The sequence below is a fragment of the Carassius auratus genome, chromosome 9 (genome assembly GCF_003368295.1).
Source record: "Carassius auratus strain Wakin chromosome 9, ASM336829v1, whole genome shotgun sequence".
NCBI classification, from domain to species: Eukaryota; Metazoa; Chordata; class Actinopteri; order Cypriniformes; family Cyprinidae; genus Carassius; species Carassius auratus.
This window is the reverse complement of record NC_039251.1, coordinates 22,741,978-22,769,319: the sequence shown is the minus strand read 5'-3', so window position 1 is coordinate 22,769,319 and position 27,342 is coordinate 22,741,978. Positions and strand designations below refer to the sequence as shown.

Here is a 27,342-nt window from a genome sequence, read left to right as displayed (position 1 = left end):
GTGATTAGACAGCTTTGTGTTTCAAATTAGCTGCACATAGGGTCAACCAAGAAAACCAGGAGTACTTGTTGCTAGGATTTACGTGCATGGGTTTAGAGTGTATGAAAAATGGATTTATTTTTCATATTGTATATCTAAGGATACGCATCTAAGGATTGCAACAGTTTAAGTTTAATAGATAGTTACAGGATAAGTTTTCCACCAAATGTGTACTGCTAATATGATGTTATATGTAAATTAACAATGTCTACTTCTTTCTCCATTTTACCTGCACTCAGATATCCCTGTTTATTTGTCAGCAAAAGTTTGCCGGATGATGCAAAATATGTCATTTTGCATCATCCAGCAGACTTTTGACAGCTGCAGGTCTTTTCTTAAAAGTACAGATCGAGCTTCTGGATTTTGCTATTCCCACCCATAGACAGTTGGATCCAAAATTTAAAAATATATTTTTTTTTTGCCAAAGTCGTTTTTCTCTGTTTTCCTACACAGCACTGATTTTTTTTTTTTTTTTAACTTATATTTCTACAGCATAGATAGCAAAGTTTGCCAGTAGTGAATTCCTACACAGTATTACCAATGAAAACAGTTTAAAATGAAGCCAAAATAGAATTGGTGACTGCAATAGTGGACAGCAACAAAGTAGTTTTACATTTAATACTTAAGTACTTTTACTGGAGTAATATCTTATTGGTGTATCTGCACTTTTACTCGAGTACTTGATACTATATGTGTACTTCATCCACCACTGGTTGAGTTTCTCAGAGCAACACACAAAAGAGCTGAACCCAAATAAATCTGAATAGAATAAATCCTGTTTATGAATTAACTGGTTTAATGGATAATTCAACAACTCACTCACAAGCAGTCACTTGTTTTTTTTTTTTTTCCTGAATGAATCATACGGTTTAAACAAAACTGTTGAGTGAATGATTCTTTGACTTCCTAATAAACATTCTAATTTTTAGTACCATCCATCTATCAGGAGGAGGCCTCTATATCCAGTACACAGAGAGAGTGTGAGATGGACACAGAGACAGAGGTAGAGGCAAAGAGAAACTCACACTCTCACTGATGTCCAGAAGTTTTGTGAGAAGTGTTTGCCAGCCTCCATCTGTTTTTGGTGTACAGAGGCGGTCAGTGATAGAAAACAGCTCTAACAGTGTGAAATCTCTGTCAGTACACTGCAGCCTCACTGACAATCTGCTCTCTGCTTTCACTGCATGTGTTAGAGTATGTGCATATGTATAAACACACACACACACACACACACACACACACACACACTTGTCAATAGTGATAATTCATTATTTATGACACCTCCAGAAACGAACACCTGCTGGATATTGTGCATTCAATTAAGCAAGAAGCACAATCTTAGCTTGCCATTTTTAAGGCTTCATTTCGGTCTTCATTTTTTTTTTTTTTTTTTTTGATGCTCTTGAATTTCTAGGTTGAAATCTGACATTTTAGCTTGTGATCGTCTTTGATGTGGGATTTCCTAAACTTACGAGGTGAAGAAAGCCTTTGAAAGTTTATCTGACACAGTGAATACGTCACATTGTGAGAGGTGCCGGATCTTAATGAGAGCCAATCAGGAGTTTTATGCGAACAAACTAACTAAAGAAGAAAGCACTGCAGTAATTCTCCAACGGACAGCTCCAAATCTGCCTGTAGAGCAGTTCACAGCAGGTCTCTGATCTCTGATGATAGACAGGACTGTCAAAATAAGTTGGGTAGGTGCAGTAACACTAAAGGAAAGAAGCGGAGGATAGTTAATCAAATAATTAATGTCAATTCTCCTCAGTGGTACTGACTGGAGTGCTGAACTCAAAGTTCACTTTAAATGACTTCCTTTTCAAGACCTTTTTTCCTAGCTTTAGCTGATTATGCTCAGCTAAGGAATATACTAAAGCTGACTTGTCTGTCAGCTTACTCCCTTTGTTAAAATGATATTCCTCAAGTGATACTACAATTGTCTCGAGAATCCATTGTATATCTTGGCACTAGCTCTCAGAGGATTTTACAAATACGCCACTAATTTGTACCCGACCTTGTCAGGATATAAACAAGCTTATCGACTTGCCACGGTATAAGGATTTAGCTCATTCACTGTCGCTGTATTTGTCTTGTTGTGTGACTTTTCCATTATAAACACTAAACAAACATCCTGCTGACTGTAAGAAATGAATATAATTAACCTTGCTCTTAGATTTCTTGAGGAAAATGACTACTATTTGATAAAACATGCCAGAGAACATCAACACATATAAACAATACTGTACCTATATGATCATTTAAAGTACTTTTACCCTTATTTATATATTTGTATATTTATAAAAAATAAACAGAATCAAAAGCATTGTAAAATCCAGTTTAGTTAATGTGTTGTTCAAACTTTTTTTTTTTTTTTTACACAGAATCAGATTTATTCATCTAAAAATATTATCTAGTATTTTCCAGTGAGACAAACTAATTTATATTATAAATTTAAATTTACATTTTATAATAGTGTTCCTGTAGCTCAACTGGTAGAGCACTGCGCTAGCAAACAAGCAAGCGCAAGGTTGTGGGTTCGATTCCCCGGGAACACATGATATGTAAAAATTGATAGCCTGAATGCACTGTAAGTCGCTTTGGATAAAAGCGTCTGCTAAATGCATACATTTAATTTAATTTAAATTTATAGTTTTACTCCTTAATCATGTATTATTTTATTTTTCTACATTATTTCACATTATACATACAGTACAGACCAAAAGTTTGGAAACATTAATATTTTTAATGTTTATGAAAGAAGTTTCTTCTGTTCATCAAGCCTGCATTTATTTGATAAAAAAAAACTGCAATATTGTGAAATATTATTACAACTTAAAACAATAGTTTTCTATTTGATTATACTTTAAAAAAATAATTTATTCCTGTGATGCCAAACTGAATTTTCAGCATAATTACTCCAGCCTTCAGTGTCACATGTAACATCCAGTCTATCACATGATCATTTAGAAATCATTCTACAGTCTCTTGGATTTACCAGAAGTTACACAGCTTACTTAAGAATATAATAGTTAATGCACAAGCCCTTTGTTTACCAGTCTTATAGCCTTTTCCCATTAGTGTTATTATCACATAAGCTTTGGAGCGGTCATAATATAGGTTACATATTCACAACTTTGTGAATCACCATTTTAGTTTTCTCAATGGATCTCACCTGTTAGTGTGCGTTTGCGGACACGTCGGCTCCCACAGCCAGAACATTCAGAGAATTTCGACCAGAAGCTAAAGGTGCAGTCATCCCTGCACGGCACCCAGCAGCTCCTGAAGCGTGACGGCATTGGACCGGCCCACCGGAGACACTCTGACACGGCTGCCATCTCATCATACTCATCCACACAGCTCACTCCTGAGAAGACAAACACTTCTTTAATACAACAGCTCATTTGCAGTTATTGATGCTTACTTAAAAAAATAAAATAAACATTGCTTACACTGTTAGTCATTCTACACTCCAGCCAACACCAATCCAATCAGCCTCATTTATGGACAAAAAATAGGTAACATAACCATTCCTCAGAAATTAACATGGAAATTCATGGAAATATATTCGCAGCTGAACTGTGCACGATATGGAAACTAAAAGCCATTAACTTTACCCCTTAACTCTTTCTTCTACCGCTCTGATTTCAGATCCTCTCGCATGGAAAGGTCGTTCTCTGCATCACCGCCACTGAGGGACGATAAATGATATGCTTGGCAAACGTGGAGCCGGCTGTTACCTTTTCAGCATACTGCATCCATTCCACCCTCAAGGCAATGTATTCCTTGCAGACAGCAGAGATTGTGCCGAGGACTTTTCGCTCACTGACTTAAATTTGCCACTCTGCCTAACATGATGACATGTTTTGACACAGTCCTCCACAGCATGGCTTGCTTCTACTAAGCTTTTCATGGGAGCACAGTTAATACATAGCTGTAACGAAGGCACTTGAAGGAAACTTTTCAGACTAAATGACAGGTCTTACTATTGGTTGAGCTCTCATTGTTTCCACAGAATATCTCTGAAGAATGACTAAAAACACCATAATTTTTCCATTGACCAAGACATTACGCAATATTCAAAAAAGAAAGTGGATTTAATATATGCTGTATATTTTTTTAAAAAAGAAGGTATAACTGTAATTACATTATTTGAATTATGTATAGACTAGTATATATGTCGAGTATTTACATTGCCAAGCAACCGCATTAACATATAACTCCATTGAGAGAGGCCACATGTTTTTATTCACTATGGTTCAGAAGTTTGGGGTTGGAAAGAATTTTATGTTCAACAAGGCTTCATTTATTAGATCAAAAATATGGTGAACAAAGTAACATTGTGAAATATTTTTACACTTTAAGATAACTTTTCTATTTGAATACAGTATATTTTAAAGGGGTCATATGATGTTGCTAAAAAGAACATTATTTTGTGTATTTGGTTTAATGATATGCGTTTATGCGGTTCAAGGTAAAAACACATTTTCCACATAATGTACTGTACATTCATGTTGCTCCTCTATGCCCCGCCTTTCTGAAACACGTAAATTTTTACAAAGCTCATCGCTCTGAAAAGCGAGGTGTGTGCTGATTGGCCAGTTACCCAGTGCGTAGTGATTGGTTGAATGCCTCAAGCGTGTTACACCCCTCACCATGCTGTGATGACGTGTCCTGGCACAACAGATAAATCAGGACTTATACTGTCTTTTTATGCATTGTGTTGCATATCACGTTGCATAAACATAAAAGCATGTCTGCATTTGTGATAGACATAGACATGTGGGGGCGGGTTTAAATGAGGCGTTTTGGGGGGCGTGGTTGACTCTTAAGTTTTATAAATAAAATCTCTTTGGAATTGAGACTTTAGTCTTTGCAACTTTAAAGATCATCTTTATGCACCAAGAGCTTGTAAAACTGCAAAGAGAAAGGAAAAATTTAAATGGAAAAATCATAAGACCCCTTTAAAATGTACTTTATTTGTGCGAAGGCAGATTAATTCTCAGCATCATTACTCCAGTCTTCTTTGTCACATGATCCTTTAGAAGTCATTCTAATATGCTGATTTGCTGGTTATTAATATTAAAAGCAGCTGTGATGATTAATGTTTTAATGTGAAAACGGTTTTCAGGATTCTTTGATGAACAGTCAGTTTAGAAGAACAGCATTAATTTGAAATAAATTTGCTACTCTAACATCAAAAAAATGTTTAACTGTCATTGTTGATTAATTTAATGCATCCCTACTAAAGTAAATAAATAAATACTGACCCCAAACTTTTGGTCGGTAGTGTAATAAAGAGATCTTTAGATGCTATATTTTTTATTTATTAAATAATTTAATTAAGTAAAATATATACATTAATTGAGAAAATAGTTTAGTTATTAGTTAACAGTGAATTAATTATGATTGAGTAAAGTCATTTCAAAATAATGCATAAACAAGCCATGAATTAATGTTAGTGTGTGCTCTTGGGCTCATTATAAAAGTTTCTCTCTTCTAATTAAAGCTTCATATTTCCAAGTTAGAAGACCATATGTCAGTTAATAGCAGGATGAGCTTCTGGCAAAAAACTTCCTGCTGAGTGTGGTAGCATTATAGTGATTTTTGTAAAGCAATACATTTTTGGATTACATTTATAGGGAAAATGATTGTTTATATTAATACTGTAAAACCTTGTTATAATTACCTTACATTATAATGTAACTAATATTTTTATATATTAAAAACCTTTAATTGATTCAATTCAATCATTTAATTAAATACAATAAATACATTAATACAATTAGTTGTAATTATTTAATTATTAAAACAATATATTCAGTTTAGTTCCCCCTTTAAAAATAATGTATTAGGAGTTATACTAAATGAATTTAGAAAAAAAGTACCATTGTGTTACCATGTTTTTTTGGTTCCATGACAATAATATATATATTATGTCATAGTGTTCTATATTACTATATATTCTATGAATATATATGTGTCGTAGTGTTGACCATGACTGAACAACAGTACGTCCACACTAATTTTGGCAGTGTAAAAAAAAAAAGAAGTCGTCATACAGACTTTTTCATTTCTTTTACAAAAAAAAATAATAATAACTAAAGAAAATAACTAATAATTTGCATTTAATTGCACACAAAGTAGAAATTCTCATAGTTCTTTCAGCTACAGTGAGTCTCCATGCCCAGAGATTTTTTTTTTTTTTTTGTCTAGTTTTTAGTACAGTAGGTGTTCCCCCTCAACTGCATATGCCACATTGATAATTAATAATGTATTGATTCAGGTCTGTAGGAAATAAAATCCCAACCCATGCAGATTTGTGCCAGGCAGTCTCTGAACACAGAAGAGAGAGATCAATATAGAGATCAGAATGTAGAACAAAGACGCTGTGCATGTTGAAGTGCCACTTAAAGAGACTAAATTAAATTTGACCCAAATCCACAGGAACACTACCTTCCCCAGGGCAATGTGATGCTGTTACCTCAGAAAGTGACCCTCTGATGTCTTTGAAGAGGCATACATGTACACATATGCCTTTAACACATCTTATTGATTCCTATTTGAATTTCTAATTTTGTTCTCTGACCAAAGTGTTTGCCCTCTCCACTTCAGAGTAATGTGGGTGGAAACAGTATATAGACATAAAATGGTGATTTAATAAAACATCATAGTTTGCTTTTTTTTCTACAGTCATAAACATGACATATTCAGATAATGATTGCAAAGGCATTTCATCTGTATTTTTGCACTCGCCCACAGTTTGTTAGTTCTACAATATATGCATGATTACTGCAAAATCAATCTTACTGTATGGCTGATTATTAAATATTTAAACAGACCATAAACAAATACTTTGCCATTTGAAGATTTGGGCTCAGATTTTTTAATTCTATAATAATAATAATAATAATTATTATTATTATTTTAATTAATACTTTTATTCAGCCAGAGTGCACTGAATTGCTCAAAATTGATAATTAAGACATTTCTGATACAAAAGACTTATATTTCAAATAAATGCTGTTCTCTACAGTAGTAGCACAACTGTTTTCAGCATTGGTAATAAATAAAAATGTTTACTGAGAACCAAATCAGCATATTATAATAATTTCTGAATAATCACGCGACACTGGAGACTTAAAATTCAGCTTTGCCATCACATCGCATGGAAATAGGAAACAGATATTTTCTGATATTAAAATTGTCACAATATAACTGTTTTACTGTATTTTTGATCAACTAAATGTATTATTAGTGAGCATTAAAGAGACTTCTTTTGAAAACATTAAACATTTTTAAATCTTACCAATCCCATAACATTAAATACTCATTTTGAGTTTAAATTATCATATTATAATAAAGTGATTAGCGGTCATTATACTAAAATATTAAAATAATGAATGATGCGACTCGTGTAGCATATAATGTACCTACCTAAAATGACATTGTGCACATGACTGAATATTGCTTCAGAGCATTTTGCCCTTCAGATTCAAATCGTGTTAAATGTGAGTTTTGAGAAGAGATCTTTATCTTTTTTTACTCTTTAGAATTTCCAAGATAGACATCAGTTTCTTCCTCTAACTCTGTCTGCTAGCTTCCTTTTCTTCCTCACACCCGTTCCCGGTTCCCACAGTGCCCCAGAGACAGAAAGGTTGACAGTTAGAGACATTCTGATTGGAGCACCCAGGCTGTCCATTTTTAGCACAATTATTTCTCCTCTCTCTTCTCCGTTCCAATACCACTCTCTTTCAATTTATCTCGTCTCCCTATTGTTAACATTTTATTCTTATCTTGCCTCATGACAGGGATCAACTTAATAATGCAGCCACTTACAAAGGTGACAATGTTTGCTGACTACTCAAAAGGACACGGCTGAGAACTTTTTTTGGCCTTTAAAAAGACTGTCAGACTTGCCAGCTAAGCTCCTCAGTACTCATTAACGGCACAGGCTGAGTGCACAAACCCCCCCTGAAGACGACTCTTTTCATTAGAGTAACCCTTTCATGTGCTCCTAAAACGAAGGTCTTGATATGTGGGAATCTAAGCCCAATTAAATGACTACTGAAGCTCTTCACAACATCAACAGGCACTGTGAAAGACACTCCCACAGCCATCCCATAATAATGGGAACTGAGACATTTGAATCCATAAAGTGAGACAAAGTTTAGTATGTGTGATATAATATATGTGCCTTCTTAATAATGGGCACCATATATATATATATATATATATATATATATATATATATATATATATATATATAGTACAAGCCAAGTGTGAAACAACAAAGCATTGAACACCAGCAGCAAAAATTCACCCCGAAAGTACTTACTGTACTCCGAAAGTGATGAAAATTGATGTTAGTTAATCCACAGCAAATCCAAAAATACTCCAGTCATTGACATGCTATAATGCAAAAATACAACACATCTGATAATACAGACTTCTGCATGTGCAGGTTTTGTGGACTATGACAGGGGTGTTTGTTTTACTGTTGGTTGCTAGTAGGGGTTTAATTGTGCAAGAACACATACTAGAAACCAACTCTATAGTGGCTTGATGACTTAAAAGTGTTAAGCGTTTTCAGTGTGAGTATTGCTGCCTACACTGAAATTCAGTCATACATTTTGAATGAGAGCTGGTGATTTGAGGCGATATGAATGACAGTGACTGCTGGCAGTGGGACAAAGGTGAGGAGAGTTTAACTTTATACAAACAAGCAGTGTGTGATTTCACTAGTGATCATTGCAAGTATTTATATGCAAAGTGTGGATCAGGAAAAGCAACTAAAAATATTATGAATCACCTTATCCTTTTAGTTTCACAGTATATTTACCTTATGAAACCATTAGGTTGATTTTATTATATTTAATTAATAAATAAAATATTTGCCGAATATCTTCAATGCCAGCGGCAACATATTTGATTCATTTGAAATTATGCTGATTATATTCTGTGTGATATCTGATGCTGTTATTCAACTTTCTTCATTTTGCTTCATACACTACCATTCAAAGATTTGGTACAATTTTTACAAATTATATACTTTTATTCAGAAATGATGTATTGTTTTCATCAAATTGATAAAAAGTAGGAGTAAATACGATAGTTAATGAAACACAAAGTATTTAAACGAGCATGATTTCTGAAGGGTCACATGAGAGTGAAGACCATCACAGGAATACATTATAATTTTGAAATAATATATTAAAATAAATATAAAAAATGTGAAACAACTTATTTACATTGCAATACTATTTTCACAATATTTTGTTATTTATTTATTTATTTTACTTTTTTTTTGCTGAATTTTTGATCAAATAAATCAGCCTGGATTAGCATGAATGTACTGATCCCAAATTTGTGAATGGTAGTGTATAATAGTGTATTGTAAAATAATAATAATAAAAAAAAAAAAATATATATATATATATATATATATATATATATATATATATATATATATATATATATATATATATATATATATATATATATATATATATATATATAACCATTGTGTATTTATTTGCCTTTTACATTCTGAATATATATATTTTTACAAATTGTGGTTAGGTTTAGAGTAAGGATGGTGTTAATGGCTCTAAAAAAATAATAATAAAAAAATAAAAAAATGTGACTATTCAAATACATTTCTAATATAAGTAACATAAAGGATTAATAAAATGTAGTTTGTTTTTTTTCTAAAGCTGTGCGTATATTATAGATGCTGTCAATACTGTAAAGTATAGCATATATGCACAAAATGCAAAAACATGCATCTAAACATTAAACGTGAATAGTAATGAGATCAGATCAGACTACCAATAAGAGGGCGACAGCGGCGGTCACGTGATCACTAACAGACGCAGTCACTCATATCACCGCACGTTTTCAACTCTCACTGAAAATGAATGACTTCTGGTCACTCAATCAGACTGTAAATCTGTCAGCGAAAGCACAATACGTGTGAGGTTCTCATTAGTTCTGCAGAGATGTCTGTCTTTATGGTTCATTTAGTGTAATTTACTGCATTGCCTTCTAGCCCTGTTATTTATTTTGGAGGATGCTGATAGAGCAAGTGTTCTCGAACACAGCAGGACTCTGCTGCTAGCTCATTTGCATCTGTGTGGTGCTGAGCGTCTGCACGCCTGTCTCAAGCCACCACTCCACCTGAGTACGCCAAGCATAATCAAATTACCCCAGCCGGGGATGCTTGCCCAAAATACAACAATAAATCATCCGGGTACATAAACAACCTGCGTAATTTTTAATCACTAGACTAAAACAAGAGCTTATCGCAGTTGTGGTGGCGGTATTCGCTGTTAGGTCTCGCAGAATAAAAAGCAGGAACGAATTGGTGAACATTCGTAAATTAGCCAAGATTTATTGTTTACTTTAATTTATGCCCTCATGCGGTGAGATCCAAGGGGAGGTCAACAGTATGTCAAGTGCTGGTTTAAATAAACCATGAAATTCAATCTGCACACAAGCAAGAGCCCGCTGCAGTCCATCTTCATGTAATTCGTATCCTAACCTTGCTGTTAGAGCACTCGTACTATTGCAGCTACTTACTGCTGGCTATTTGAATCTTCCATTGCAGGATAACATTTACAAAGACTTATTATTTCTAATGAATGGCCTCATTAATTTTAATGAATGCACTCGATATCTGGAATAATACTGACCTTTGACTCGGCACAAAATGTCAGCTTTCTTCCATTGTACCAATATGATATTCTGATAAACCGGGGAAGGTCAGTAAAATGTCATACTATATTGTGTCTAAATGTAATAACTTCTGGATACAATCATTTCAATTAATTTGATCTCAATAAATTCAAGGTTTCTGCGAAAAAATACGTAATGTTTAAATATATTTGAAGATTTTGGAAAAATCCTTTTATTTTGAATTATCATTCTCTTTTACATTAACGCTTCATTATAACTACAATACATCATCAAATATAATATTTAATGTATATTCAAATAGTAATACATTTTAATATAAATAAAAAATGGATTGTATATTAATTATTTGAATGGAAATAGAACTAATGACCGGTGAAGAGTTATGTAATGAACTTATGTTCATCATTACCCAGGAATTAAAGTACTGATATCTATTATATATTGATATTTATACAAGTATTTTTTGAATAGGTGGTAACACTTTATAGGCAACGATTATCACTATTAACTAGTTGCTTATTTGCATGCTTATATTTAACATATTGGCTGTTTTTTAGTAATTATAAAGCACATATTCTGCATGAGCATATTCTACGTCTCTAATCCTACCCAATATCTAAGGATAACAACTACCTTACTATCTATTAATAAGCAGTAAATTAGGATTTTATTGAAGCAAAAATCAAGAAAGTCTTGGGTCGCATTGCGCCGGGTGTATGATAGGGCCCTCGGTGTTAAACACACTGAATTAAACATGAACTTTTTGAAATAGGAAAGACTTGAACAGTATTTTCTTGTACAACATAAAAATAATCTTTGTTTTGTTTACAACTTGAAAAAAAAAATATTAAAAATGTATTTGTTCATTTTAAGCATGTCACCTGTGCCCTAAAGGCAGTGTTTCTCTTTCACTGTCGGTGGTGTTTGACAGCTTTCACTTCCATTCTGTCATAATCACACTGGGGCTGCAGCATGCTGCATTCACACTTCACACACTGTACAGTGCCAATGAACAAAGCAGAGCTCAAAGCCATGAACACAGCCATATACATACACAGTGATGCATATAGCTCAGAGGGAGAGCTACAAAGGTGGCTATTTAGTGTACCATGAGAAACCACTCTTTTACATAAAGCACAGTTCTCTTACCTCTCATCTCTAATCCTTTACCACACGATTCACTGGCTCCCGTCATTCCCTGCTGCACAGAATCTGGGACCAGAGTACATGGATGCCATCTGTGTGTCTTCCATCTGAAAAAGAGATGAAGGTTTATAGTGATGGTTTGATGTTAGAAAAGAAACCCCAGCATTGCTGCCAGAAAATACATTTTTAATGCATTTTTATAGTCCAAGACAGGCACTTATAAATATACTAGGAATCATTTTTATATATATATATATAAAATAAGAAAAATAATACAAAGATGTATGCATGTAAGTAGACCCTCCAGTATAAATGCACTGCATATCAATAGAACCCTGGTTATAATACTTAAACCAATGTTAACCAGTCTTTTATGACACTTGGTGGGCTATAACAGGAAAATGACTTTCACTCCATGTGACCCAGGTCTTGCAAAATAGAAAAAAATAAAAATGTGACTGTTGAATAAATCCTATAAACCAGTAGTAATGAAGTGCTGCATTAAATGAATGACTTTGTCTCAGCATACTAAACAGTTTCTTGTCAATAGTTTTAATTACAAGGGATTTTAATGACAGATGCCAATGCCGACCTCTAGAGATCAGAGCAGTCAATGGTTAATATGAATCTAATACATTCACTAGTTCACTGCAAATACATGTTTAAAAGTGCAAATATTCCATGCAGGCTATAAATTCATTTGAGGGTATTTTTATATGAGATCATTAAACCTGCATGCATAAAAAACATAAAAAAGTATGAAGAAAATGCTGCTTAAAATGATTGTAATTTATACTACAGGGCTGTTGAATGCTAGAATCTGACTGAACGGTTTCTGAACTTTCTAAGGTGCAATTATTTCAAGGGAAACTCATTGCTAAAGTAGTTCCAGGCAGGTTTTGACATGTCCAAATCACTTCGCAAAATGATATTTGTTATGTCAAAGTTCCTTACAACAGTACAAGAATCAAAACCCATAACAACACTTAAAGGTCAAACAAATATAGTGTACAACAAGATAAAAATGAAAAATTATTTTATTGTTTTTGCCACAAAATGATGTTGTATAATCTCTGTTACTACAGTAGATCTAAAATTACATTTTGGAATTAGCAACGGAGGCACTTTAAAAACCTGACGAATGTCTTGAAATCATCTGAACTATGTGAGGTGTGTTAACACAATGCAATGACCCATCATCAATTATTCCATACTAACTTGCAAAAGTTTGGAGTTGGTAATTTTTTTTATATGTTTTAATCAGCATTTTGTCATCACATGAATTAATTACTGATTACTGCTTTACAGTATTTTAATTTAATAAATACAGCCTTGGTGACAATAAGTGGCTAAATCTTATTGTCACCAAGGCTGCAATTATTTAATTAAAATGCAGTAAAACATTAATTAGTAATTTATTCTTGTGAAGACAAAATGCTGATTTGGGGCTTAAGAAACAATTATTATTATCATAACTATTGAATTAAGCTCAATTTAATAAATTTGTGGAAAGTGTAATACATTTCAGAATTTTTGGGATGAAAATAAATTTTAAAAGAACCTTATTTATTCAAAAAGAGAAGTATTTTGTAATAATACAAGTCTGTTATTTTTTTATCAATTTAACGCATCTTTAAATTGAGCCAACAGTGTTTGTTTGTTTGTTAGTTTGTTAGTTTTAAATGTGCCAAAATGACAGAAACAAAATGCTATCAGTTGTAACTATGACGGTGTTGAAAAAAAAGTCACCCCTCTTCTATTAATGAATAAACTTGGCAGAATAATAATTTAATACGTTATTACAAATAGCTTGGCATTTACTTGCGCAGTAAATTACAGCAACAATGTGTGACTTTTGAGGATCGTAATGGAAGCTTACAAAAACAGCATTTTATAAATGTATTCATGCACTGCATGCGATTCTGAACTACTGTGTGCATTTGTAAATGGCGTTGATACTATCAATGCCACAAAACTAAAACTAGCTGGACCGCAAACATTGTATCAGTCTAGCTGAGGAGCGGGTAAACCACTTGTGCAATTGCAGTTTATTCACCTGTAAATAGGACAAACCAGAAGAGCCTCACATTCTCTCTCCTCATATAAAGTATCTGGACACTCTTGACCCCCATTGGCCGCCCGCTGGATGATGATCCTGTATCGTGACTGCGAGGGCACGCTGCTGTTCACTGCACAGTACACACACAATCAAAACATTACTTGCACCCATCTTTCACTTTATTAGTATTCTGACAGCGATTACCACAGCAGGAACTATTCAAAGAGCTCTTTAGATAAGAGGTAATGATATGATTCTCTGGTGGAGTTGACTTCCTGTTCCCTGTATGGATCCTAAGCTGATGTAATGACTTCATTTAACAGACATTGTAAGGCTCATTACACATTGCTAATTACTAAAAGACTGATAATAGCACAATTAAGAAGCCGCTCTCATTAACAGAAGACCCAACAGGGTAAAGCACACTATTTACAGAGGGGATATCAGTTATTTAAAACATTTCTTCAAATGTTACCATTTGATTCAATCATAATAAATGCCTGTTTACTCCTGGTTTCTTTAGTGGAAGTAACAGTCAATTAATAGTCTCATTAAAATGTAATAAAACTCTTTTGTGGGTTAGAAAAGCCCCTCCTTTCACCATGTTTACAGCAAAAGTGCAAGATACAACATCCTAGCATTGTGTGAAAGTGTAAATCCTGTTTTCATTATCAACACACTTACAGTAAATGTAATTGGGGCAACACAATAAACTCATGTAGTTTATTACTTCTTCTTTTTATTTAAAAGTCCCTTTTAAAGAAAGCCTCTACAGCCATAGCTGCTTAAATTCTTATTCCCAAATGGACTCATCCTAATGTCGTTTTATTTATTTTCTGTGGAAAGAACGTTAACGCAGGTCTTTCTATGCTATAATTTATAATGTCCTTTCAAGAGCTTAGATTTTCAGTTAATAATAACATATTTCAGCCTTTTCAAAAAGTTATTACATGGCTTCAGAAGACAAGGAACATTGTTCACAAGTCTTATGGACCACTTTTATGATACATTTGAGGTGCTTTTTTTTCCTGGAGCTAGAAATACATCACTGTTCAAAAGTTTATGGTCAGTAAGAATTTTTTGGATTAATCAATACTTGTATTCAGAAAGGATGCATCAAGGTGCTTTCGCACAATCTTTTCGCATAATCTCCGTTATCTTGAGACCCATGACACACAACAAAAAAAAGCTGGTTTTGTTATGTGACGTGGGTTTTATGATAATGGATATGGAATGTAAACACATTCACAAGATTGAAAGAACATGAAAATCTGACTATATCTCCTATGAAAACTTGTAGTGTTATCATCAAAGTTTCTGTAAAGACTACAAAAATATGTTTTAAATAATTTACCCAGCCCAAACTTTTGAACAGTTTTGTTGTATGGTAAGAGCTGATTCAATAATATATATATATATATATATATATATATATATATATATATATATATATATATATATATATATATATATATATATATATATACACACATATATAGAAAGCATGCCGTTTTGGAAGAACATGTGGGTGAGTAAATAAACCCACTTTTTATATTATTTTCATGTGAACTATCCTTGTAAGTGAGGTACCACTGAAATGTCACAGCTAAAGGTTGTGTGAAGAGATTGTATCAATACCTGGCAGGCATGTGGTAGGGCAGGCTGTCCATTCACTGAAAGGGGTCACAATGCAATCTTTCTTACAGGGCAGTAAACAGGGTTGAAGGGTGTCTGGTCGAGAAGATTCTGGACACCTATGACACACACACACACATGGAGAACAGAGAGAGGGACTGTTTTTTTTTTTTTTCATGATCAGTGATAAGTTGTCTTGAGCCACACCACAGTCACTCTGTCCTTGACCTTCCAGCACAGGTGCAGATATCATCTGTGCTGACTGTGAGTACTGCTTGATTTACTGTACCCCACAAACCCAGATATTATCATGTACAGATACAACACAGTTACAATGACACTATCTGAGTAGCTGATGTAATATTTATTGCGTCTTACCAGCAGAGCATACAGCTGATCATATCTGAGTGAGTATACGGTAAAGGTGAGTTATTTTTGTATGAGTGACAAGAAGCAAGAGGTTATGTGAGCCTTTATATTTTTTAAGAGAGAGAGATAAGAGAGAACACCCACACAGCTTTCTAGACTGTACTCTCTCATCTAATGGAAAGTGGGTTTATTATTTGGCTTTGTACAATTCTGGATTCTGATGGGTCAATCAGTGTTTTAATGCCATATATTTTAATTGTAATGACTCCATATTTGTCAACTAACTCTGCAAAACATTTATGCAAAAAAAAAAATAGTAATAGTTTTCTTCCCAACATACAGTATGTGGACCATGCAGTAGCATTCCAAAGTTGTTGTTTTTTTTAGGTTTTTAAAAAAACGTCTATTATATGCTCAGCCAAGCTGCTTTTTTGATCAAAAATACAGTTAAAACAGTAATTTTGTGAAACATTATAACAATTTAAAATATTTGAAATGTATTTTAAAAAAATACAAAATAATTATTCCTTTGATGGCAAAGCTGAATTTTCAGCATCATTACTCCAGTCTTCAGTGTCTGATTGCTGCTCAAGAAACATTTATTATTTTGTGGATAAATATTCATAAAAAAAAAAAAAAGTTGTGTTACCTAATGTTTTTGTGGGAACCATGATAGATTTTTCCAGGATTCTTTTATCAAAATGAAGTTCGAAATAATGGCATTTATTTTAAATAGAAACATTTGTGACATTATAAATGTCATAACTGTCAAAACTGTAATACCTTTTTTTTCCACTTTTTTATTTAATGCATCCTTGCTGAATAAAAAGTTAAATTTTAATAATAATAATAATAATAATACAAATCTTACTGCCTCAAACACTTTGAACAGTAGACTGCAATTTTGTTTTGACAATATGGATGGGTGACATAACTGAAATTTTTTTTTCTATTTATTTATTAGTTTTCGTTATTAAATATGAACAGAATTTCAACTGTCTTCTGTGGAGAAAAAAAGTACACCCCAACATTTAGTTTCCATGGGTATGTGTATTTTGCATGTATTTTTTCACGACAGTATCCCTGTTTCTTACCCTCCTAGAACTCTGTGGTATTGGTTTCTTCTAACATATTAAACAAAATTGTACTTAAAGGGGGGGTGAAATGCTGTTTCATGCATACTGAGTTTTTTACACTGTTAAAGAGTTGGATTCCCATGCTAAACATGGACAAAGTTTCAAAAATTAAGTTGTATGTTTGAAGGAGTATTTCTGTTCCAAAAATACTCCTTCCGGTTTGTCACAAGTTTCAGAAAGTTTTTTTTCGAGTATGGCTCTGTGTGACGTTAGATGGAGCAGAATTTCCTTATATGGGTCCTGAGGCACTTCTCCCGGAAGAGCGCACGCTCCCGTATAGCAGAGCACTGAGAGCACAACAGACATTCACTGATCAGAGCGAGAGCGTCGCGAAATGTCACAAAAGAAGTGTGTTTTTGGTTGCCAGGGCAAGACAACCCTGCACAGATTACCAAAGAAAAAACAGCATTAAGGGACCAGTGGATGGAGTTTATTTTTACAGAGCATCAACGGAGTTGTGCAAGTGTTTTTGTTTGTTCCCTGCATTTCGAAGATATGATTTCAAATATATACAGTTTAAGTACATACCACATAGAGACGTCGTTGCTGAGGCTGCTCTTGTTAAATTTCAGCCTCTGGATCTGATTCTGGATCATAAATATACACTGAATCTGACTGTTAGCCATGGTTTGTTTTGGTTGTTTTTTCCCCTCAGCTTCCACATGCTCTCAACGCAAAAGTCTACTGGCGCTCGTGATTCTTTAGCTCCGCCCACACGCCTCCAGCCTGTCGTGTTTTTCCTGGAAAAATCGGTACAGACTATCTTTCTCTTATGAATTTAATAAAACCAAAGACTTTTTGGAGTTATGAAGGATGCAGTACTACTCTATAGGTACTCAAGATTAACAGGATATTGAGTGAAAACAAGCATCCCCCCCCCCCCCCTTAAATCAATATTTCATGAACATCAATTTATTTGGTAAACAGCGATGTCACAGGACAGATAATGACATTCTCCATGGTGAATATATAAGAGATGATGTACAGGCAGCTGGTCATTTTCACAAAACTAACCCCTTCAGGATGAAACGAGAGCCATTATTTTGCAATAATGACTAGATGACTGTACATGATGCACCAGGGTGTATGTCCTGCTGAGGAGTCTGTCTCATGCGTGTCCTTGTGAGTGTGAGTATGTGCATGCTTTTGTTTAAGAGCATGTTGCCCCACAGAGAACGTCCAACCCAACGAGCTGGATTCTGGACATTTCATTTCCAGGCTTGGTTCAATTCCCAGCATGCAGCAGCTCTAAAGAGAGGCAGCAGGGCTCAGCAGGGCTCTACCAACTACAGGCTTTGGAGACCAGCAAACAGGACACATCAAAGCAGGGAACAAGAAAGAACAGAAGCATGAATCATCTGCTTCTCTCTCACTTTTGTGCTCTGTGGAGCAGAATGTCATTACAGAGGGCAATCACCCAAAGGCAATGATGCTACAGAGCTTTAGGAAAGGAACAAAAGAGTGGGTGGAGGATAAATGCAAGAAATCAGCAGAAAGAAAGACAGAAACAAAGGAGACATCACAGATGACAACAGGTTAACTCTGTCTTTGCCTCTATATGGAAACAAAGCATGAATAAAGTGTGAGTATGGAGTGTTCCAACATAAAAATTTAATTGGATGAGTTTGTAGCCATTGTAAAAGTAAGCATTAAGTTACATGACAAAAACAAAGAGACAAGGTTCTGCTTTCATTCCAACTCTGACTCAACCAATGGCACAAATTTGGTCAGATTAATTCCAAAAATCAGTGTTGCAATTTGTTGAGGCGAGTGGTGCAGTAATGACACATTTCTGCTAAACAATATTCATATTTTTAGTATATTAATATAACCATCTGATTTATATAGTTCATTACCCTATCTGTTGTAAAAATAATGAATGGAAGAATTATGATTATTATTAATAACAACATTTACACTACATTATTATTATTATTAATAATAATAATAATAATAATAATAATAATTTTGTTCATTATTCTGTCTTTTGGCAAATTATAATAATAATTAAGATTATTATTAATACTAAATATGACTTGTATCATATGGCTGTTTCCATAGTTTTAGAAAATCAATAATAAATTCAAGGCCTTGGATTAAAGTGATTCCATTTATTAAAAGACAAGGCAGTAAATGATGTGGCAACTGAGAGAGTGTGGAGAGCAGCAATGGAGAGAGAAGACAGGAAATGATGTGGAATAAGGGGGAAATGGGATCTGAAAAAATCTTAAAGCTTAAAGTCCCTCTGAAGTTAAAATTATTATCCCTTAAAACTTTCAAAACATCTTTGATCATTAAAATTACATATTTAAATGTTTTTTTTTCTTGTGAAAATAATTTTCTCATGCCATGCGCCGGGTGTATGATAGGGCCTTATGACTGATATAACTATGTTTTTACTAGAGGACCACTAAAGTGAATACTGTAACAGTTGTTAAAGTTACTTGACGATGTTGTGTCCTCAGAATGCCTTGAAGAATCCAATGCAGCCAAGTTTGTAATTCTTAATTCGCACCCATGAGCAATATGTGTGTGAAGTGAAGACACCAATTTGGGAGAGGTGGGTCTGATTCCGGGCTACTTTTACACTGGTGATGTGGGTTATTACTCAAGTAAGTGATTCTAAATTCACTTTAAACCAAGTTTTTTGTTGTACTTTATTTTTGGTCCGTGCTGGTAATCCTATTGGCATATTTTGCATGCAATCTCTATGCTATAATCTCTATGTGCACCATTTTTGTATAAATGGAGAGGGATATGCTAATGATAGGAATCTATCCCTTAACGTTATTGGTTATTGAATTTTGTGAGGTAGCAAACCCAGTGCTGTTTCAAACCACGTTTCTGGGACTGCCTTTGGGAAACTACAGTTTTAAGGAAAATAATACTCAGCAATACTGTTGATTAATGGATTGCCACATGGTTTGTATAAAATATATATATATATATTTTCATTACATGGGGACTTTAAACTCATTTTAAAATTAATCCACATTTCATTGGTCAAAATGAATAAAATATAAATAATCCTGTTCCATATAACTGTACTTATCATTAAAATCATTAACATGAAATATCCTATGATTGGCTGACGTCACATAGCACTTTCACATTTGATGTTGCCAGACAAATAGGTATCAGACAAACATTTTGCATTGCACTTTTACAGAACCTGATTTGTTTTCCTCTTTATGCAAGTATACCAGGAACAGAGGATTAATAGAGAAGCGGTCTTGCAGCAGTAAGATAAACAAACATCTCCCTGTTGGGTCAATTCATATATCAGGGTGTTTAAATAGCTCAGCCCTGCTGTTTTAAATGAAGTGAAGATCTGAACACACTCCACCTACGTATGAAGCATTAGATGCTTCCACATGATGACAAAACATGCGCTTTAAAACTGATGCTTGCTTCTTTCTGCCTCCAGCACATGTGACAGGGCACAAGGGATATGATATGTGTGTGACACAAACACATACATTTACTCTCCATCAAACACAGAGTCCAGACAGCTTCCCTCTCAGAACTGAGGTCAAGCCGGAACCTATAACAAGGCCGGTGAAATACACCAGCCCATAAACTCACTATTACGTTGGTGTCATTAATATAAAAGAAAGAAATAGATTAATGGCTGCATTATTTATGAGTCCTTTTTCCTAATGCACAACACAGTATCTTCTCCATGCAATGCAATAGAACATTTTATCCTACCCAAAGTGCCCTTACAAAACTCCCACAGGAAACGTTTATCAAGAAAAGACATGGAGCAACATAAACCTCCACCCTTCTCATACAGGAAATGGAGAGAATCAGTCAAGCCTGCATTCAGACTCACTCACATCACAAGACTGAGAAAATTGACAGACTCAATGTACAAGATATGGTTTCAGCACAAGTAAACCAAGCACTCTTCTCTAGAGAAAAGGTCAGGGAAATGTGAAACTCTTGAGAATCGCTTTCAACTTTTACTGTACATTTCATTCATGCTGTATAAAATACCGCAACCTGCAGCAAACACCAGCAATATTTTGTAATTGCTCGAGTGAAGATGTTTGAATGCAAACCTATCAAAGAGGGATTTCAGGATTACGTGATGGCATTGCAAAAAATACGCAAAACCCTAATTCCCAATTTTGCTGTTCACAGACGCATCCCAGAGAAGCAGATTCTAATAATATTTACTGCTCTGATCAAACAAAATGTACATATATTTACAAAAGCTAGCAGAGGGAAATGTTTCCATGTGGAAAGTTCATTATTGACCAAATACGTGTATGTAATAATCGAAAACATCTATCTGGAAGAGAAAATGCTGACAATGTTTTAAAGATGAAGCTATAAAAATGGATGATCCCATAAAGGAAACAGGCTGGATTCAGGAACACTGTAAAACTTTTATGTCAGCACATATTTGATGAGCTATTTGAATGTATTTTACAAGATACTGGTTTAGCTGTTGTCATGTTTTTATATTGGCCCCACCCAAAAAAAAAAAAAAAAAAAAAAAAAGCATAAGCATAAGCATTAAAGGCATTACAGCATTTTGCTCATTCATACATACTGTATGGCATGTCCAAAAACCAATCCCCTCATTTGTTCATTCATACATACATACAAACAGTGAATGCCTCATATGCATGTAAATGAGATAAAGTGCAGTAGTGCCTACATCTACGACTAAATTGTGCATGTTATTAGTCACACCGGATCTCAAAAGATGAAAAATCTAAATGAAATATGATCTCGCTGTACTGAAAAAAGCGCATTTCCAAAATCTAACTTTAATCAGATTTAAAATCACAAAAATAAAGATTACAGCATCTATCTGACAGGTTTAGTAATTTTTCACTGTTATTTTAAATTAAAAGCAGTGATCACCACAGACTAGTAAAATATACCATTTTAACTTCATACTTTGAGCATTGGTGGAAAATCTGTGTGCTTTAATAATCTAACCTCCGCAAAATGCCACTGTGAACACTTTTAGTGTGGTGTGTGGAAACCTACAAATCCACAGATTCTAAATTTCATACATAAAAAATTAGGCACCTTTTAGGAATAACTGGCCCGACGCCCGTTTTCATGCAGACCACTTTACGAATCTGCACCCCGACTGCACAGGTGGCCGTTCCGTTCCAGTAGCCAGTGCCATTTAGATTCATGGAGGAGTCCTCAATGCATGGTCCCCATGGCGACGCTTCCCAGTAGAAGGAGATGCATGGATGATCATTACAAGTTCTCCACTCCTCCAGAGCAGCAGCAGCTGGACATGTCTTAGCTGAGAATGGGAAAGATCATTAACTGCGTTACAGATTGAAATGTCTCTCTTAAATTTGCTTTAATGCTCCATAAAATGTTAACGAGCTACATGAGCTCAAAGACACATGAAACAGAAATCTACTGGGACATGTGAAGGCATGTACTATAGATACATGAAAGGAGAAATAGGCTGAGCTTTGTTTACATGCTACATAAACTGTATAAAAATAATTGAACAGTTGTTAGTTGGTAGTTGTTAAATTTAGGTATTGGGTAGGATTAGGGATGTAGAATATATGCTCATGCAGAATTTGTGCTTTATTAGTACTAATAAATGATAAGCAGCAACTAGTTATTAGTGAGAATAGGTCCCTATAGATGGCTTCATCGGGTGCACGTGCCTGGCTGTATAACCTTCTTTTGTAACACATGAAAGATGATATTATAAGAAATGACTTTTTTGTCTATACAACTGAAGTCATATACAAAGGTCAGTAAAACCATTTGGTTACCAATATTCAAAATATTTTTTGTGTGTTTTCTGCAGGGGAAAAGTCATACCAGTTTTTGGAGGGTAAGTCCATGAAGGCAATGGACAGATTTCTTTTTTTTTTAAACCACACTAAATAGTGCAGCATCTGCCATCAACCATAAAATCCAAATAAAAATCAGCTTATCTGTATCAGCCAGAGACCGAGTCAAAACTTTCTTGTACTTGAAATCAACAGAACAGGAAACTGAATGTGTATTCCACACGTGATGCAGGAACACCTGTGACAAGTTCTCTGGGATCAGCCTCCAAAATTACTCCTGCACTTCTTATAATTAAAAGTAATTCCTACACCATATGCCCTTGAAGCTAATGACATTGTATTGACATTCAGCCTTTTTCCATAACACAGGGCTTCATTATGAGTGTAACGGAGACCGGCTGAATATTAATAAGGGCTTGTCTGATTAATGACATTCTGTAGAAGGTGTATAGAGGAGGCTGGTGCTCTATTTCCATTTTCCAGATGCATGGAAAGAAGTGTGTGTAAGAGCCGTTACTCATGTGTGTGTGATGGCAGAGGGGGCGAAAGTAGTCTCTAAACTAAAGTACAGTATATTTAAGTCTTAATTACACAGCTCTTTCTGTCATTCCAGAAGGACTGTGTGTGATTGGAAAAGCCCACAGCTGTACGTAGGCAGACAGAAAAATGAGACCCTGTCAACACATTTTTATCTCTGCTCCTCTGAAACAAATATACAGAGTGCAAAATTGCTCCTCTGCTCACGAAAACAAACTGATGAATGGTATTATGTCACCCTCAGAGTGATATTAAGAGTAAATTACTTCCCTTGTCAAATCAATATCACAGGATTAAATTATCTGTTTGTTTTTTCATTTTAAAAACTTTTTTTATTGTAATAGATAGGAAGGTGCAGGGAGACTGACATGTTACGAAATGACACATGCAGGCCACCATGTACCATTATGAATTTGCACGCTTCAATATGAACTGGTCAGACATTTGTTAAAACATTATTCTCCGATTTCTGTGGAAGATGAAAGCCAACTGACCTTCTCCCGGTAAGCCTAATATGGTCCGTGTGCGGCTTTGTCTGCCCTCTGAGCTTTTACTGGAGCAGCTGTGGGAGCAGGAGGACCAATCAGACCATGAGCTGAGCACACAGTCACCCGAACACGCCATCACACAGGACACCTCTTTAGGGGGCGGCTCATCTTCACACAGCTCCTCAGGAACAAGCTGCCCTGTTCAGTGGAACATGACACGAGTTGTAATGTCACCATCATTACTCGGTGCTCAAAAATAGACTTAATTGTTGTTTTTTTCAAAGCAAGTGCATATTTCTTCACTGAAAAGAATGAAAAAAAAAACATTCAATATTAGATATACAGTATACAGAAATGTGTGTAGAAATGTCAGTATTTTTGCTCAAATAAATACAGTATTGGTAATCATAAGAAACATTTTTAAAGAAAGGACAGTGGTGTATACTTAAAAAATATATATATTATATGATAATAAAAACATGTAGCTGAATACACACACACACACACACACGTTTGTTTTTGTGAAAAGTGGGGACATCCCATAGGCGTAATGGTTTTTATTATGTAGAAACTGTATATTCTATCGCCATTCACCAACCCTACACCTAACCCTAACCCTCACAGGAAACTTTGTGCATTTTTACTTTCTCAAAAAAACTCATTCTGTATGATTTATAAGTGTTTTGAAAAATGGGGACATGGGTAATGTCCTCATAAGTCACCCTCTCCTTGTAATACCTGCGTCATACCCATGTCATTATACAGAGTTGTGTCCTGATATGTCACAAAAACATGCTCCCCCCCCCCCCCCCCCCCCCACACACACACACACACAAACTTTCTGTGACCTAAATGTTCTCTAGACATCATCACTGGCCTTGCAAACTCATATTTTTCAAGCACAGACTCACAGTACCTTTACAAGACAGAAATTCAATGCGCTTTGAATAAGCCATTCAATGAAATAGCCACATAACTCAGCATTACCAAAGTAAATCATGATTATTATGCGGCCCCCATTATGAATGTGCTCATATTCACAGCTTTCATCCTTTTAATGCAACTTAGATGAAGACAAAGTGGTTTTTATCTCCAAATAAGAGATCAACAGTTGTGATTCATCAGCCTTTTTGTGTTCAATCATTGAAATGGGAAACGTGAAAATAGAGGGGGCAATTTAGATTTCATTATGATGAACACAACCAAGTCCTGAACGCTAATATTCTGAAGACGCTCCAAACTCTTACGATCAAGCCTGTCAAAGCTACAGCTGCACATCACACTGCAGCGATAATGCCATCAATTTCTCCGCAAGAAAAAGGTCTGCTCTTCAATCTTCAAACAAATTAACCAATGGAAATATTTGCTTTGTGTGCTGCCACTGATTTTACTAATGACTGCTTGATAAGATGGGCAGAATGTGTTTCCTTTCGCCTACAGGAAGGAAGCTTTGAACAGGAAAAGGTATTTGAGAGGATGAACCAAAGGCCATTTAATTTATTAGATGCCAGTGAGCTATCAAGTTACCCATACTCAGAATTTGTGCTCTGCATTTAACCCATCCGAAATGCACACACACAGAGCAGTGAACACACACACACACACACACACACACACACACTGTGAACACACACCCGGAGCAGTGGGCAGCCATTTATGCTACGGCTGCCCGGGGAGCAGTTGGGGGTTCGATGCCTTGGGCACCTAAGGGCACCTAAGTCGTGGTATTGAAGGTGGAGAGAGAGCTGTTCATGCACTACCCCCACCCACAATTCCGTCCGGCCTGAGACTAGAACTCACAACCCTTCGATTGGGAGTCCAACCCTCTAACCATTAGGCCACGACTTCCCCGTAAGTAAGTAACTTTACCGAATGTTACAGTATTCACTGTAGTTGTCCCCTGGTAAAAACAAAGTTTTATCAGTCATTATCCATGTATGCCATTGTCTTGCATTTACTACAGTTCAGTGGATCAGGAGGCACTGGCTGAGTCACTGAGTGGAGGTGGGACTGATTTGCATATTCATAGATCAGCGTATAGTAAATGAGGCAAGGGTGTCAGTTACATTCAAGCAATCTACTCGGACATGTGTGATAAATGAATTTTTATGATGCTTCATTTATCAATACTTAAAGCAGTTATAACTGCACCTAATTGAAGAATTCCCCATTATGAAAAAAATTGAATGAAGCATAAAGTGCAATTATTCTGCTGTTAGTGCATATCATACACCGCTGGTCCAGCAGCTGGCTGGCCAATGTGGTCATGGTCATTCATATCACACCAACATTCAAAACAAAATATGTATATGGTGTTGAACAGCTATGTCTTTAGACATAATATATAGTGCAGAAGTTTGATCATCAACACACACACAGCAGAATAAATAGTGATGAGAAACAGCAAATTCACAAAAAGCTCCAGAGAAAGAAAATAACAGGAATTATGCTGCAAAAATGACAGTTCAAGAGTCAGAAATAAAAACCAAGCGGCGAATGTTTTCATTTTAACCAACTGCACAGGGCTGTTATTCTCTTCTTCTGAATAATGCACAAACTGTAATACCATAACAGCTACTTGGCAATTTGAACACCTAACTATAATAAGTTAAATTGCAGAAAGAATAATGTCAGAGCTCCAAATAACAGCACTGACTTATGGGTCACATTGCAGGCATCAAATAATTCCAGCTTCCCACCTCCCTAAATCAATCCACTTCCCCTCTCTAATACGATATATCAGAAATAATTGCGAAAGTTTGAAAGGATCACTTTGCCCCAGGAGAGCTGGATGAAAATGTGCATGCAGATTGGGGAAATTAACCTTAACAGCCCACACAGAGAGCAAAAAAGCACTGGTAGGGCCACATCTTCCTGGCTGAAATCTCTTTGGCTCTCTTGCATTTAAAAGGAGAAAAGAATAAATAAATAAAATAGTGCTGCTTGTGAGCACCCCTTAATCTGTGTACCATTTCATGCAACGCTGTTCACAAAGTACAAAACCCTCCACACAAAAATGAAAGAGTAGGAGGGAGAGAGATCAAGAGAGTAACCCTTGATTTCCCTGCAAGCAGACACAAAACTAGTTTGTGGAAAAAGTGAAAAACTACCTTTAATTTAATCCAGCATTAAAGTCTGAACAGAGCTGAGACAATGTACATAACTGGAAGTGATACTGAGCGTAATAACAAGAGACCTATTCTCAGTCAACACTTCTTTTTCATGCAGAGTCAAGGACAAACTCATTCCTTTAATAGCTCACAAGGGATTGCAGATGTAACATTCTTTTTGAAATCTCAGAGAGATGAAATTAAATACTAAAAATGTGAGTCAAGTAACAATAATAATAATTAAAAAAAAAACTTTAATCATAATTGTAATTTATAAAGCTGCTGTGTATAATTGGCGTGGCTAAAGGTGTCCACACAATAGCAGATGAGTACAAT

At 35.1% G+C, this 27,342-nt stretch overlaps 1 protein-coding gene across 2 annotated transcripts in view; it reads right to left on the bottom strand.

Annotated features, from left to right (window-relative positions):
- Positions 1–27,342, bottom strand: part of thsd7ba (thrombospondin, type I, domain containing 7Ba) — a 173,840-nt gene that overhangs the window by 35,864 nt on the left and 110,634 nt on the right. For both annotated transcript variants that reach the window (XM_026272057.1, XM_026272058.1), the window contains exons 9-14: positions 23,903–24,094; positions 22,129–22,357; positions 15,578–15,693; positions 13,937–14,069; positions 11,884–11,987; positions 3,212–3,403 (exon numbers count right to left, since the gene is read on the bottom strand). In XM_026272057.1, the coding sequence (XP_026127842.1) occupies positions 3,212–3,403; positions 11,884–11,987; positions 13,937–14,069; positions 15,578–15,693; positions 22,129–22,357; positions 23,903–24,094 (966 nt within the window). The remainder of the gene's footprint in view (positions 1–3,211; positions 3,404–11,883; positions 11,988–13,936; positions 14,070–15,577; positions 15,694–22,128; positions 22,358–23,902; positions 24,095–27,342) is intronic.